The sequence below is a fragment of the Bemisia tabaci genome, chromosome 2 (genome assembly GCF_918797505.1).
Source record: "Bemisia tabaci chromosome 2, PGI_BMITA_v3".
Classification (NCBI taxonomy): Eukaryota; Metazoa; Arthropoda; class Insecta; order Hemiptera; family Aleyrodidae; genus Bemisia; species Bemisia tabaci.
The window spans coordinates 29,865,057-29,881,824 of NC_092794.1; the positions used below are offsets into that span (position 1 = coordinate 29,865,057).

Here is a 16,768-nt window from a genome sequence, read left to right on the forward strand (position 1 = left end):
TCCTTAGCTCAATTCGTTCGAAAGTTAGAGGGGGGTAGAGTCCCTTTATACCCAGAGTTAAGACAACTCGATTATCAGCTGACTGGCAGCCGGCCTTGGCTGGCCATGGAGGCCGAAACGAGTGCACCCAAACGAACGATATTGAGGGATAAGGATCAGGAATCCTGCGATGTCTGTCACACAAAAACAACAACATCAACAAAGTGATCAATTAAAAAGAAAATGAGATTGGTTTGTGAATAATTTCTTAATCTATTTTCATTTTGGACCGATGGAAATAACAATTTACTCTTGATAAACCACAATTAGGTGATATTTTCATTATTCTTGTTCACATTCGAGGTACCGCCATCTTGGTGCACTCGTTTCGGCCTCCATAAGCGAGAACCAATCAGAATTGGATTTTTTTTTAGGCCACTTTCAGCCGAACCAAAAGTGAGTTGTCTTAACTCTGGGTATAAAGGGACTCTAGAGGGGGGGTCGGGGACTTTTCGCTCACCCTGTATAGCCTAGGTACACTGAGTCGAGTATTTGCCAAGACAGCAAGAAATGCCTTCATACAGAAAAAACAGGCAAATTTTAACGATCTAGGTTGTCTACGGGTGCGTCTCTGCATCCTCAAGGGTGATTGTGTGTTCAAAGGTTGGCTATTCTGTACCGGCTACTATCCATCTCACAAACATTTCCTCCGAATCATTGCACAACCTCGTAACATGGCCGTAAGTGTTCCGAGAATAATTTTCATCAACAAAAATGTATGTTTCAAGAATGTTGGACAACATTAATTTTTTTTCTCGGGTCTGATTATTTTTTCACGACCATTTTCTTTTTTTTCAGTCCTGAAATTTTTTTCTCAATCGTGTATTTTCTTTTATCAGTACCCAGAATATTTTTTCTCTATCATTTTTCTTCTCTGTTAGAATATCTTTTTGCCCAAACGGCGAACCATACTTATTAGGTACATAGTGAAATTACACACTTGAAACACTCAATGAATTCTGCCTGACCGAACGTCCGTGATAACACCCCAAAGTTCAATTATGAAGTCGTCGTTGAAACCAAAAGCTTCTAGATCTGAACTGTCAATAGCCTCTGCAAAGTCCATACTATTCCTCTTGCCTTCTGCGAGCTCCCAAATCTGAACGGCTGCAAACAGAAATTACATTCAAAATATTGTTACTTCTAGAAAAGGAGAAATACAATCCTTGGTGAAAGAAAAATTTAAAAATTTCGGAGGGATCCAAACGAGTAGCTTTCAGTTGTTCAATTATGTTCCTTAGTGTTTACTTTTGGTGGAAATATGAAGTGAAATATTATAGCAAATTAAAGCCACGCATTTTTCCTAAATAGGGGATCACGAAGGGTCAGGATACAGTGGACTGACGATTATCCGAATTGATTTGGTAAGTACGAGCGACAGAATTTCGGACCACGATTACCTATGGCATCATTTCCGTAACCCCGGGGAGAAATATTATTTACCGTGGAGGAAAAGCTTTTTTCTGTGGGGAGAAACTTCTCTTATTACGAGGAGGGAAATTTTTATTTTAAATCGGGAGAAACTTTTTTTCGAGGGGAAAACTTTTTTTTTTTTTTACGGGCTGAGAAATATTGCCATCAGTGGAGAGAAAAACTTCATTTCTCCCATACGAGAAAAAACTATTTCACCTAGCCGCACAAAAATAGTTTTCCCCCGACCAAGAGAAATGGCTCTGGGTGATTTCACGATAATAGAAATAGCTAAAATGTGCAATAGGTACCTTAAAAATAAAAGTGCACCAATTTTAAACAAATGTCATTCCTTTATTTAAAAGGTGTTAAACTTCTTTTTCCCAGCTTTGGCACGAACTAATTTGATTCAGTGCGAAGTCATAGTGATCGACAAACAGGTATCAGCCATGAAGGTGATGCGTTATATATGCCGATTTGCGATATATTTCGCTGTAGTTCCGAAAAAATCCACCACGTCGGGCTGCTAAAATGCAGCTCCGAAATCAGTGATTATTTAAATATCACAATAGATATATTAAATTCTAAGACTCATACGTTTTAGCAGCACACGTCTGAAATGCTTAGAAACAAACGCGAGCTTTGAAAGTTTAATGATAAAAGCTTTAACTTGATCCCAGTTTCTCTCATGGGATATCTGTAAGTGCGAGAGAGACAGCTCACGGTGGGAGAGAGATATCTACAACTGCTGAGAGCGATCACTCGCGATTGGTTGCATCAAGGTCATCATGCTTAACCCTACTTTTTTCTAGGATCAAGTTTCAGAGCTTCAGAAATTACTTCTCACGTCTTTTTTAGTGTCAATAGGAAGAAGAATGCTATAGCTAGAACTTATGACTCTTCGATTTTAACAGAAGTTCACTTAACTTTCATAAAAGCTCAAGGACTCACGTGAAGCTGTACGGACTCTAATAGCCTGGACCGAAAAATCAAAACACAGGGGTAGCGCTCCTTGCACGAAAAAATGTCTTACTATGCACCGCTGTAAATTCACCTTAAGGTAGGTACTTTAGTATCAGCTCCTCCCGCGAGACTGCTGGAGGTCCACGCAAACATGGCGGCACTGCCAAATTTTATCGGTTACGTAACCGACACAGCGTAACTGACACTTGAAAATGTGAAATAAAACATGATAAAAAAGATAAAACTTGGCAGTTCTTGAGATATGAGGTGAAATTAATGTTGCCTTTAAAGTTTTCTAGACTTTGGGGACTTCCTGTTAGTCTAATAATATTACATTCAGTGTGTAATTACTGCCACAGACCTAAAAATCTCTGTTTTTCATCAAAATTAAAGTTTTTATTGTGGAACCAACCGACTTATTAGTAATGGTTCGGTCTTGAAGACTTTAGCGAACAACGTGATGATAGCTTTGAAAATCTTAGTTTCGTCTGGTGAGATAAACATTGCATTTAATACAACTGCACAAATACATTGCTAAATGTTGTTGACATTCTTTTTAATGACTTTTCGCACATAAAAATAAACAATTTAGTTCAAAATAACAATTTTATTGAACACTAGCTGTATACCAGCGCCTTGCGCGGTTAGCTGTATTGATATGCCGATACATTCATGATTATATTCGTTTTAAAGCTGTTTATTGTTGAAGGATAGTTGCGAGGTCCAGTAGTCTTTGATCCTTCATTTTTTTGACTATGGTTTTTTTGTCCAATCCGCATACAACCGGATCAATTTCAGCTCTGCCTCTTGTGCGGTAGCTCTTACTTACCTCCCACATCCATCAATGCATGTAGCTATTCCTTTAATTTTCAACGTACATGTAACGTTGTAATTTTCATTAATACTACTAAAGTTCCTTAAGATGCTTATTCATTCAAATCATACATTATCAATTTAACTGAAAACTTACCTTCAGTAATTACATAAATTCCCAAGTTTAGTGATGTGGATATGTTTTTGATTGATTTAATTTGAGAGAGGATGAGCATATTTGTTATGTTAACAAGGTGGAGAAATGGTGCTGGGTCCACACCATTTCGCGGGGAATCAAAGCCAAGAAATACCAAAAAATAAAATTACAAACTACCTGAGCTGAACACTCTCCCCCCTTAGTCTCGTACTGGTGCGCATTAGAGTTCTAAAAATTTATTTTTGACTCTAATTTAATTTTTAGGTATTTCTTGGCTTTGATTCCCCGCGAAATGGTGTGGACCCAGCACCATTTCTCCACCTTGTTACGTACAGTTTCGGGCCACTTCTTAGTGTTTAATTTTCTCATTTGTTATGTTAATATACTTCCAAAAATTTGATTTTTTCGAAAAATCAAGTTAAAATCAAATTCATCGTTACTGGAAGGATGAATGTAACTGAATCAGGATAAAAATAGATTAAACGGGATGGATGCAGTTTTATCCCTATCAATCCTATTGCATCTGGAAAATGGCGGAAGCTTGGTATTACGACGTTTACAGTTGGATTCGAAGTAAACACGGGGTATCTTGTTGGTTTTTGGTTCGACAAAAATGACTCTTTCGCACTGCATTTCTGAGATGTCAAATACTTTCAAAGCTATTTTAAAATAATAATTGTAAATGGACGCAGATGCTACTAAAAAGGTGTTCCATGTGTTTGATGTGTTTTTTGTGTTTGGTGAGTTTGATTTGTTTGGTGTGTTTGGTGGGTTTGGTCTGTTTGATGTGTTTGGTCTGTTTGATGTGTTTGGTTTGTTTGATGTGTCTTGTGTGTGTGTGTGTTCCATGTTTTCATGTGTTTTCTGTGTTTGGCGAGTTTGATATGTTTGATGTGTTTGGTGTGAAGCCCCCAAAGTGTATGGTCTAGGAAGTTTTTCAGCCCTCCGATGGATCGGCTCCTTGATTGGGTGCCAGGTGAGGCAGTCCAGAGGGGTTGGGCTCCTTGGTTGCTAAGAAGATTATTCCCCTTTCCTCAGAATTCCGGAATTATTCCAGCATTCAACCCGGTTAATATCAATACATCCCATTTTATCTAACCCCCCCTTAATGCTAACATATAATAACTCATTTATGGTTAGGTTATAATCATTTAGTATATCACTAAAGAACTTAATTCTCACACGTAGCTGGTATAGAACTAACATATGTATTGCTAACACTGTGTTACTCAGTATGATGCTTTAAAACTCAATACTAGCATATTGATACAATATGCTAACACCTGCTTTACATCGAACGATGTATCAATGATCGCCGAATAATACCCCATTTTATCCCTATCTCTCCTTTTTAATCCTTATCAATCCCATGTCACACTAAAACCCTTTTCTGAAAATACAATCCAGTTTTATCACTGCCTATCCTGCTTTATATTAAACGATACATCGAAGATAGATAAATAAAGAGGGGTATCCTCCCTTTTATCCCGGTTATGTACATCCCGTTTTATCCATTTCTATCCTGTTCAATTTCGAACGATATATCGAAGATAGATAAACACAAGTCAATTTATCGGTGGGTGGGATATATTCAGAGATATACCTATCCATCCTATTTTATCCCTATCCATCCTACTTTATCCCTATCTATCACATTTTATCCCTATCTGTCATATTTTACCCCTATCCATCCTGTTTTATAAATATATATCCCGTATCATAGTGATTTTTCCCATTTTTTTTAAAATTCCTCCCCTCTTCCCTGGTTAATATCAATAAATCCCGTTTTATCTCTGTCAATCCAGCTTTGTATCCAACGATATATCGATGATGGATAAACAAAGAGCGATATCTTCCCTTTATTGGATGGATGGAAGGATGAATGGATGGATGGATGGATGGACGGATGGATGGACGGACGGACGGACGGAAAGACGGACGGACGGACGGACGGACGGACGGACGGACGGACGGACGGAGGGATAGATAGGTAGATAGATTAGAGTCGCCGTTTGGCAAATTTTGCCAAAAAATCTATGATCAGTACTGATTTACTATCGCTAATTCCTCTTTTGCTTCAAAATCGCGGGGTTGGCGACGCGTAACCGGCTGGACATTTTCGGCCTTTAAAGTCTCATAATATCAAATACAATCAAAATTCATCATACTTTTAGCATGGATCCCCTGCTATAAATTTCTGATGGGAATTTCTTTCAGGCTGTATTAAGCAGGGGAATTACTGCCCTGAGAGGCGGCTCTCATGGGAAGTTGCTCCCATAGTAGGGTGAAAATGATGACTTTAGAACAGTAAATTATCCAGCAGCGTTGCACGATGGTGCAGAAAAATATGAATTAAATTACAGCGTTGTATGGTGATTATTGTACAATATGGCAACACTGTAAAGAAGAAAGTATTGTATGTTGCCCCTTCAATGTGCGGGTTATGCAATGGTGTAATGTAGCCCCTTCAATATGCGGTTTATGGAATGGTGTATTCTTAAAGATGGCGGTTACAACGTTGCCGGACGGTGCACGTTAATAAATGATTTATTAATGGGTAAAATTTTGCAACATCGCATTTTACAGTGTTGCCGGATGGTTCAAGAAATTAGTGAATTTTGTGTACAATGTTGTCAGATTGTGCAAAAAATTCGGATTTTCGGAGTTGTAAAATTTGTCGGCTTCGGAAGACCGTATCTTACAATATGGGTCTGGTATCGGTAACTGGAGAGTAGGGTCTGATCCGGGAAATTAGAAATTTTTCGGAAAATTACCCTCCTCCGATCCGCCGCGGACCGATGCGATTCTTTTACACTGTCGAAGATCGGAAAACTGTACGGACCGAATTTTGATACGACTTCTTGTTTTCGAGATTTCGGACTTGTAAATTTTGGCGGCATCCACGATAGACTATATCTTACAGTATGGGCCTGGTATCGGAGACTGGAGAGTAGGGTCTGATTCGGGAATTTCCATTTTTGGTAGTGTGCGCTTGGAGATGCGTATCGGAACCTTAGGATTTTTGGATGAGCAACTGGGATTGGATGTTGCAATGTTCCGTTTGATGAATCAAAAATTTTATTTTTTTTTTTTTGCGGAAATTTACTGTTATAGTTTAAAAAATGTCCGCGTTTAGAAAACGCACGCGTTCGAGAAACGTACGCGTTCCAGAAACGTACGCGTTTAGAAAACGTCCGCGTTCAGATAACGAACGCGTTAAAGAAACGTGAGGGTTGTTAACCACAAACATCGATCCCTTCTCCTTCTCCGAAGTTTAAATCAACACTTATGTCATCGACTTTCCGATTGTTATTTTTAAGAGACATCCTGATGAAACGGAACTTGCAGTCGGATGATAGGTACTTGGAGTACAGGTACGGAGCGGAGCAAATAAGTGCCAGTAAACTCAAGATGAATAGAGAAACGTCCGTCAAGGTAGAGGGTGCGCATTTGATTTCCGGATAGACCGAGTCAGAGTACCTGTATAGCGAGAGTATGGACGGATCGCTTCATGGAGGGCTTAGGGCCCAAAAGTGCAGCCACCCTTCTAACCAACTTCTAACGCACAAAATTTCACTGCCAGTCTGCAGGTTCCAATTCTAACCAAGATGGCCAAGAATGTACAGAAATGAGCGTTCTTCCGCAAAATTGAGTAAATTTATGCAAAAACTGAGTCAAACACGTGCTTAATAAACGACGGTTCGTAACAATAGTATTAGTAAATCGTTCTGGATAATTGAAATTCATAGGTTGGCTGCATTTCTGGGCCCTAACTTTATTCGCAGAAGCATCGGTGAAGGCCTGATGGATTTTCGGAGTTTCACATCTGTCCATACTCTTGCTATACAGGTACTCTAGACCGGGCACATTGTGATGTTTGCCTCGGATGAGTTTTCTGCCAATGTTGTGGAATTCACTCCAACAACGGTTACGATGATGATGAAAGTGATGAGAATTATTTTATCGATCATGATTTCTTCCTTGCAATACTGAGAAGAGAATGCATACTGTTTATACGAAATCCTTACTATCGATCCAACTCTTGTGACTCGCGTTCACACCCGTGTTCACTAGTCGAGTAGCAGTAATTCGGTTTGTATATACGATGAAATGAGATTTTTGGTGCACAAATGTGTGAGAGCCCACTTACAAAACCCACTCATAAAACACCGATAAAACGCGGGTTTGTCGCGCAATTCATATTTGAGAGTTTTCAGAATCGCTTCTAACGTACGCACGCACTCGTAGTCACACACGTGGCTGCGCCTGCTGTGATGAATGGGGTCCACTCGTAAATATTTTGACTCCACAAGTTGTTTGTTGAGCTTTTTATCCATCTCATAAGGTATTTAAAACAAACTCATGAACAAACAATCTTCAAAACTCAAAAACCTAATTGCACATTCGGATAATGGAAGGGTAGACATTTTACTTTAGGTTATGCACAGGTCAGCGTATGCTACTACTTTTACAACTACTATATTTACTTTGATCTAAATTACAACTACACAGTTTGTACGAGTGTAACCGAATCTGGTGATTAGGAAATACTACTATATTTACTTTGATCGAAATTACGACTACACAGTTTGTCCGAGTGTAACCGAATCTGGTGATTAAGACATACTACTATATTTACTTTGATCTAAATTACGACTACACAGTTTGTCCGAGTGTAACCGAATCTGGTGATTAAGAAATACTACTATATTTACTTTGATCTAAATTATGACTACACACTTTGTCCGAGTGTAACCGAGTTTGGTGGTGAATGAATACTACTACTATATTCACTCTGAGGTAAATTATGACTTTACAGTTTCTTTTCGCTCGGTATGAAAACTGTAGATTTGTCTCCGAACGGAAGTTCGTCGGTCTCGGTTTTGATGACATTAGAAAACCCCGAGCTTAAAATAGTATTCACTTGTTCACGCTGAAATCTTTTCAATGAACAGAATCTAGCAAACGTAAAGATAATATAGATTTTCTGTTGTGACAAACTCAGGAAACCCCGAGCTTAAAGTAGTATCACTTGTTCGCTCTGAAATTTTCTCAGTGAACAGAATCTAACAAACGTAAATATAGTGTAGATTCCTTTTTCTGACCGACTCGGAAGACTTTGAGCTTAAAATAGTATCTTTATCATGGCTGCTCAAGAACAAGCAAAACAGAATGTTGAAACTTTCATCCAATGTGAGATTTGTGATGAATTTCATAAACAAGGTGAAAAGCACGAACACTGCACGGAACAAATTAAGAAGGAGGAGGGTATCAACGATGAAACGTATATTAAAAAGGAGCACAACGCGCTCATCCATTGTGATTTTTGTGATGAGTTTTATGCGGAGGGAGGGAATCATGAGCAATCTCCCGAACACATTGAAAAGATGTCCACCATGAAGGACACCTCATCACCTGCCGATGACAACAATGATGAGAATCAAGAATATTGTGACACGTGCAAGATCTCATACCATAAAAGAGAAAAACATGAAGAATCTGCAAGTCACATAAGAAATTTGTTTGAGACTAAAGTACCGATTGTTCAAGTTGAGACTGCTTGTCAAAGTAGGTTGAAAACATTTTTCATCACAAACCTCCAACCGGAGATTCTCATCATCAATGACTACCTACTAACAGTTAAAGACCTCGTGATTGGAAAAATTAAAGAAGAACTCACCGGCGAGGCATTGAAGGTTAATATACTAGTTTAGGTACGCTGAATACGAGAAAGCTGACGATAAGGACAAGGAAGGAATGCAGTTGAAAAAGTTTAAGACTAAAAACGAAGCTGTTTTCGCGTCAACGGATCTGGACGAGTATTATGAAAGGTTCAGGGCCAAGATCAATAAAGAGTCATTCGATTTTCACATGAACGGATCCGAGTGGGTGCTGAAGAAGATACAGGGTATGGAGCTACGTGTCAACCGCTATTACGCGTTACATCGAGGAGGAACGTACGTTAAGGTGCCATTTTCAACGAAGCATGTTGTCAATGTAAATAACGGTGCATTAAATGATTGTTTCCTGTTCGCAATGTTGGGAAAGTTCGTCCCGAAGGAAGCGCAGTGTACGATTTTGACTGTATCATGTATATATCTCTTGTATGTATCTATGGTTATGCACCACCACTTGTCTTTCTGATCCTCTCTCACGTTCATACACGCTTTTCCGATCCCGATAGATTTGTCCTTATTTCCTTCCCATTCCCCCTTTCCCCTTACAGTTTTGGTGACCCCGACGCGATTTGACCTTGTCTAGTGACGCGAGACTTGGTATTCATCGTCATCGTTCGTTTAAGTGCATTTTTGGTAACATTAACTTTGAAAACCTATAACCCTCATAACCTTCAAAACCCATTTTTTATGAGTTTATTCGATGATTTTATCATCAGCTGAGTGCTCTCCGTGCGCGTCGACAGTCTAACCTCCGATCGCCGGTTTCGCGTTCCGAAATAGCGGAGTAAAGCGAATCGCCATAGTAACACTTTCCGCTTTTGTCCGGGCTGTTAAGATGTTTCATCGTTTGACTTGTGATTGTGATTGTGCGATTATAAACGGCACCTGTGCTCCTGCTATCTCAGCTGACATTTCTTCAGACTTTTTACTTCTCCTTTCTCCGCCCGGCGCCCAGCTCATCTTCCTTCACTCCGCCTCTCCGTCTCTCTACACCGTATCTTGGTGCTTGATCATATGATTTGAACTCTTTTATTTTTCCTTCCATTCGGGGCCCCATTTGTCATTTTTGTTCTCATGTCTTTTTCATTGTTTATGTACCTCTCTCGCCCCTAGTTGGCACCCTCCTTCGCCCCTCATTTGGCAACCTCTCTTGCCCCTAGTTGGCATCCTCTCTCGCCCCTAGTTGGCACCTTCTATAGCCCCTAGTTGGCACCCTCCTTCGCCCCTCATTTGGCACCCTCTCTCGCCCCTAGTCGGCGCTTTCTCTACTTTTTTGTGTATTTCTGTGTATTTTTGTGAATCTATAACATGTCGGATAACGAATCCCAATGTACGGTTGCGCGGCTTAATGCGTTAAGTGCCACGAAGCTAAGGTACGAAGGTCAGTTACGAGGATTTTCCGATTATTTAGCCCAAAATGCAGCCGACACGTCACAGCTCAAAGTGAGACTTAGTGCCCTAACGCCCATTTTGTCTCAATACTTAAATATTGTACACGAAATTTCCAGCATCAGCGATGCAGACATTTCTGATGACATAAGCAATTTTGAGAGTTTGTATTTCAGTGTGTTATCAGTTGCCAACGGCAGACTGTCTGATTGGGGTTCCAGTTCATCCACTAATGTGAGTGAACACGGCTACAATTTTGCTCAAAGGACTTCCTCCTTGAAAAAACCGAATATTCCAACATTTGATGGTTCGATCAAGAACTGGATGAGTTTTCGGCAAATGTTCAACTGCATTGTTCATGCAGGTAGGTCTCTTTCTTCAGTTCAAAAGTTGTTTTATTTAAAATCTGCTTTAAAAGGAAATGCTGCTGCTCTATTGCAGAATTTAGAGTTAACAAATGAAAATTATCCAGCAGCGTTAGAAATCTTATCAGAGCATTTTGATAATCAGCGAGTCATTGTGGATAAACATGTTGCAGTTTTCTAGTTAATTTGCCAGACGTGTGTACAGAAGAGTCAACTCGTAAATTAATTATTCAAGTTCAACAGGCTTGTCATGCATTAGATGCATTAAAGGTAGAAACGAAAACTTGGGATCCGATTTTGATTTTCTTAATTACTAGTAAATTTGACAAAGAGACTTTGAGTGAATGGGAAAAAGTGGCTCCCAAAAAAGAATGCCCAACTAAGAGCCAATTGTTTGATTTTTTGGAAAGACGGTGTCAGGTATTGCGAGCGTTGACTGTGTCAACATTGCCAAATGATCAGCGGGAGCAAGGTAAGAGTCTTAAAAATTCCACAAAAATCGGAAATAGCTTTCGATGTCCTCTTTGCAATCAAGCACACAAAATTTATCAGTGTTCTGAATTTTTGTCAATGCCTGTCAGAAGTAGAATTGTTAAAGCAAAAAATCTTGGATTATGCCTAAATTGTCTGAGAAAACATGAAGAAAAATGTTCTTCAGTCAGAACATGTTACGAGTGCTCCAGAAAGCACCATACTTCTTTGCATTTACCACAGTCCACAAATCAAGAAGTAGTTCTCTACTCCAAGTCCAAGTCATCCTGACTATCCACTGCTTGCGTCCGCCTTATCGGTTCCGACGGACGTACAGAAATCTGCCGCTCGCTATTAGATTGTGGCAGCAGTGCTAATTTTATTTCACATGATTTAGCAGCCACTTTAAAGAACAAAGTAGAATCGATACAGGGAATAAAAATTATAGGTGTAGGAAAATCCATCTCGAAATTTCGTACTGTTATCGCAGTGCAATCTTTGAACTCGAACTTTTCTTTTGAAGCAACTTGTGCAGTGTTGCCAAGTCTGCCACTAATTATTCCAGATAAAACGTTTCTAAAGTACGATATTACTTCATCCAAGGTAGAATCGAAATGGGCCGACCCTATTTATTTTCAACGAGGCGAAGTACATGTTATTTTCGGTGCATCAATTTTTGGGAGTTTATTGAAATTCAAAAAATATTCATTAGGCCCTGAACTCTCGATTTTGCAAAGTACGAAATTAGGATGGATTTTGACACCTGTTAATAATTTATCTCCATCTTCTTATCAACATAAATATAAAAATGATAGTAAACAAACAGAAATAGGCATGTTTCAATGCCACGTCGGATTCGTTATCCGACATGTTATAGATTCACAAAAATACACAGAAATACACAAAAAAGTAGAGAAAGCGCCGACTAGGGGCGAGAGAGGGTGCCAAATGAGGGGCGAAGGAGGGTGCCAACTAGGGGCTATAGAAGGTGCCAACTAGGGGCGAGAGAGGATGCCAACTAGGGGCAAGAGAGGTTGCCAAATGAGGGGCGAAGGAGGGTGCCAACTAGGGGCGAGAGAGGTACATAAACAATGAAAAAGACATGAGAACAAAAATGACAAATGGGGCCCCGAATGGAAGGAAAAATAAAAGAGTTCAAATCATATGATCAAGCACCAAGATACGGTGTAGAGAGACGGAGAGGCGGAGTGAAGGAAGATGAGCTGGGCGCCGGGCGGAGAAAGGAGAAGTAAAAAGTCTGAAGAAATGTCAGCTGAGATAGCAGGAGCACAGGTGCCGTTTATAATCGCACAATCACAATCACAAGTCAAACGATGAAACATCTTAACAGCCCGGACAAAAGCGGAAAGTGTTACTATGGCGATTCGCTTTACTCCGCTATTTCGGAACGCGAAACCGGCGATCGGAGGTTAGACTGTCGACGCGCACGGAGAGCACTCAGCTGATGATAAAATCATCGAATAAACTCATAAAAAATGGGTTTTGAAGGTTATGAGGGTTATAGGTTTTCAAAGTTAATGTTACCAAAAATGCACTTAAACGAACGATGACGATGAATACCAAGTCTCGCGTCACTAGACAAGGTCAAATCGCGTCGGGGTCACCAAAACTGTAAGGGGAAAGGGGGAATGGGAAGGAAATAAGGACAAATCTATCGGGATCGGAAAAGCGTGTATGAACGTGAGAGAGGATCAGAAAGACAAGTGGTGGTGCATAACCATAGATACATACAAGAGATATATACATGATACAGTCAAAATCGTACACTGCGCTTCCTTCGGGACGAACTTTCCCAACATTGCGAACAGGAAACAATCATTTAATGCACCGTTATTTACATTGACAACATGCTTCGTTGAAAATGGCACCTTAACGTACGTTCCTCCTCGATGTAACGCGTAATAGCGGTTGACACGTAGCTCCATACCCTGTATCTTCTTCAGCACCCACTCGGATCCGTTCATGTGAAAATCGAATGACTCTTTATTGATCTTGGCCCTGAACCTTTCATAATACTCGTCCAGATCCGTTGACGCGAAAACAGCTTCGTTTTTAGTCTTAAACTTTTTCAACTGCATTCCTTCCTTGTCCTTATCGTCAGCTTTCTCGTATTCAGCGTACCTAAACTAGTATATTAACCTTCAATGCCTCGCCGGTGAGTTCTTCTTTAATTTTTCCAATCACGAGGTCTTTAACTGTTAGTAGGTAGTCATTGATGATGAGAATCTCCGGTTGGAGGTTTGTGATGAAAAATGTTTTCAACCTACTTTGACAAGCAGTCTCAACTTGAACAATCGGTACTTTAGTCTCAAACAAATTTCTTATGTGACTTGCAGATTCTTCATGTTTTTCTCTTTTATGGTATGAGATCTTGCACGTGTCACAATATTCTTGATTCTCATCATTGTTGTCATCGGCAGGTGATGAGGTGTCCTTCATGGTGGACATCTTTTCAATGTGTTCGGGAGATTGCTCATGATTCCCTCCCTCCGCATAAAACTCATCACAAAAATCACAATGGATGAGCGCGTTGTGCTCCTTTTTAATATACGTTTCATCGTTGATACCCTCCTCCTTCTTAATTTGTTCCGTGCAGTGTTCGTGCTTTTCACCTTGTTTATGAAATTCATCACAAATCTCACATTGGATGAAAGTTTCAACATTCTGTTTTGCTTGTTCTTGAGCAGCCATGATAAAGATACTATTTTAAGCTCAAAGTCTTCCGAGTCGGTCAGAAAAAGGAATCTACACTATATTTACGTTTGTTAGATTCTGTTCACTGAGAAAATTTCAGAGCGAACAAGTGATACTACTTTAAGCTCGGGGTTTCCTGAGTTTGTCACAACAGAAAATCTATATTATCTTTACGTTTGCTAGATTCTGTTCATTGAAAAGATTTCAGCGTGAACAAGTGAATACTATTTTAAGCTCGGGGTTTTCTAATGTCATCAAAACCGAGACCGACGAACTTCCGTTCGGAGACAAATCTACAGTTTTCATACCGAGCGAAAAGAAACTGTAAAGTCATAATTTACCTCAGAGTGAATATAGTAGTAGTATTCATTCACCACCAAACTCGGTTACACTCGGACAAAGTGTGTAGTCATAATTTAGATCAAAGTAAATATAGTAGTATTTCTTAATCACCAGATTCGGTTACACTCGGACAAACTGTGTAGTCGTAATTTAGATCAAAGTAAATATAGTAGTATGTCTTAATCACCAGATTCGGTTACACTCGGACAAACTGTGTAGTCGTAATTTCGATCAAAGTAAATATAGTAGTATTTCCTAATCACCAGATTCGGTTACACTCGTACAAACTGTGTAGTTGTAATTTAGATCAAAGTAAATATAGTAGTTGTAAAAGTAGTAGCATACGCTGACCTGTGCATAACCTAAAGTAAAATGTCTACCCTTCCATTATCCGAATGTGCAATTAGGTTTTTGAGTTTTGAAGATTGTTTGTTCATGAGTTTGTTTTAAATACCTTATGAGATGGATAAAAAGCTCAACAAACAACTTGTGGAGTCAAAATATTTACGAGTGGACCCCATTCATCACAGCAGGCGCAGCCACGTGTGTGACTACGAGTGCGTGCGTACGTTAGAAGCGATTCTGAAAACTCTCAAATATGAATTGCGCGACAAACCCGCGTTTTATCGGTGTTTTATGAGTGGGTTTTGTAAGTGGGCTCTCACACATTTGTGCACCAAAAATCTCATTTCATCGTATATACAAACCGAATTACTGCTACTCGACTAGTGAACACGGGTGTGAACGCGAGTCACAAGAGTTGGATCGATAGTAAGGATTTCGTATAAACAGTATGCATTCTCTTCTCAGTATTGCAAGGAAGAAATCATGATCGATAAAATAATTCTCATCACTTTCATCATCATCGTAACCGTTGTTGGAGTGAATTCCACAACATTGGCAGAAAACTCATCCGAGGCAAACATCACAATGTGCCCGGTCTAGAGTACCTGTATAGCAAGAGTATGGACAGATGTGAAACTCCGAAAATCCATCAGGCCTTCACCGATGCTTCTGCGAATAAAGTTAGGGCCCAGAAATGCAGCCAACCTATGAATTTCAATTATCCAGAACGATTTACTAATACTATTGTTACGAACCGTCGTTTATTAAGCACGTGTTTGACTCAGTTTTTGCATAAATTTACTCAATTTTGCGGAAGAACGCTCATTTCTGTACATTCTTGGCCATCTTGGTTAGAATTGGAACCTGCAGACTGGCAGTGAAATTTTGTGCGTTAGAAGTTGGTTAGAAGGGTGGCTGCACTTTTGGGCCCTAAGCCCTCCATGAAGCGATCCGTCCATACTCTCGCTATACAGGTACTCTGACTCGGTCTATCCGGAAATCAAATGCGCACCCTCTACCTTGACGGACGTTTCTCTATTCATCTTGAGTTTACTGGCACTTATTTGCTCCGCTCCGTACCTGTACTCCAAGTACCTATCATCCGACTGCAAGTTCCGTTTCATCAGGATGTCTCTTAAAAATAACAATCGGAAAGTCGATGACATAAGTGTTGATTTAAACTTCGGAGAAGGAGAAGGGATCGATGTTTGTGGTTAACAACCCTCACGTTTCTTTAACGCGTTCGTTATCTGAACGCGGACGTTTTCTAAACGCGTACGTTTCTGGAACGCGTACGTTTCTCGAACGCGTGCGTTTTCTAAACGCGGACATTTTTTAAACTATAACAGTAAATTTCCGCAAAAAAAAAAAAATAAAATTTTTGATTCATCAAACGGAACATTGCAACATCCAATCCCAGTTGCTCATCCAAAAATCCTAAGGTTCCGATACGCATCTCCAAGCGCACACTACCAAAAATGGAAATTCCCGAATCAGACCCTACTCTCCAGTCTCCGATACCAGGCCCATACTGTAAGATATAGTCTATCGTGGATGCCGCCAAAATTTACAAGTCCGAAATCTCGAAAACAAGAAGTCGTATCAAAATTCGGTCCGTACAGTTTTCCGATCTTCGACAGTGTAAAAGAATCGCATCGGTCCGCGGCGGATCGGAGGAGGGTAATTTTCCGAAAAATTTCTAATTTCCCGGATCAGACCCTACTCTCCAGTTACCGATACCAGACCCATATTGTAAGATACGGTCTTCCGAAGCCGACAAATTTTACAACTCCGAAAATCCGAATTTTTTGCACAATCTGACAACATTGTACACAAAATTCACTAATTTCTTGAACCATCCGGCAACACTGTAAAATGCGATGTTGCAAAATTTTACCCATTAATAAATCATTTATTAACGTGCACCGTCCGGCAACGTTGTAACCGCCATCTTTAAGAATACACCATTCCATAAACCGCATATTGAAGGGGCTACATTACACCATTGCATAACCCGCACATTGAAGGGGCAACATACAATACTTTCTTCTTTACAGTGTTGCCATATTGTACAATAATCA

General features: G+C 39.8%; 1 protein-coding gene across 26 annotated transcripts in view; it reads right to left on the reverse strand.

The window, feature by feature from the left end:
- Positions 1–821: 821 nt before the first annotated feature.
- kermit (PDZ domain-containing protein GIPC-like protein kermit) overlaps positions 822–16,768 on the reverse strand; it is a 167,266-nt gene continuing 151,319 nt past the window's right edge. For 23 of the 26 annotated variants that reach the window (XM_072297113.1, XM_072297112.1, XM_072297110.1 and 20 more), the window contains one exon: positions 822–1,146. In XM_072297113.1, coding sequence (XP_072153214.1) covers positions 989–1,146 — 158 coding nt within the window. In that variant the 3' untranslated portion in view covers positions 822–988. Of the gene's footprint in view, positions 1,147–2,400; positions 2,618–16,768 lie in introns of those variants that run through there. The other 3 variants (XR_011899289.1, XR_011899286.1, XR_011899287.1) reach the window with 3 other exon arrangements.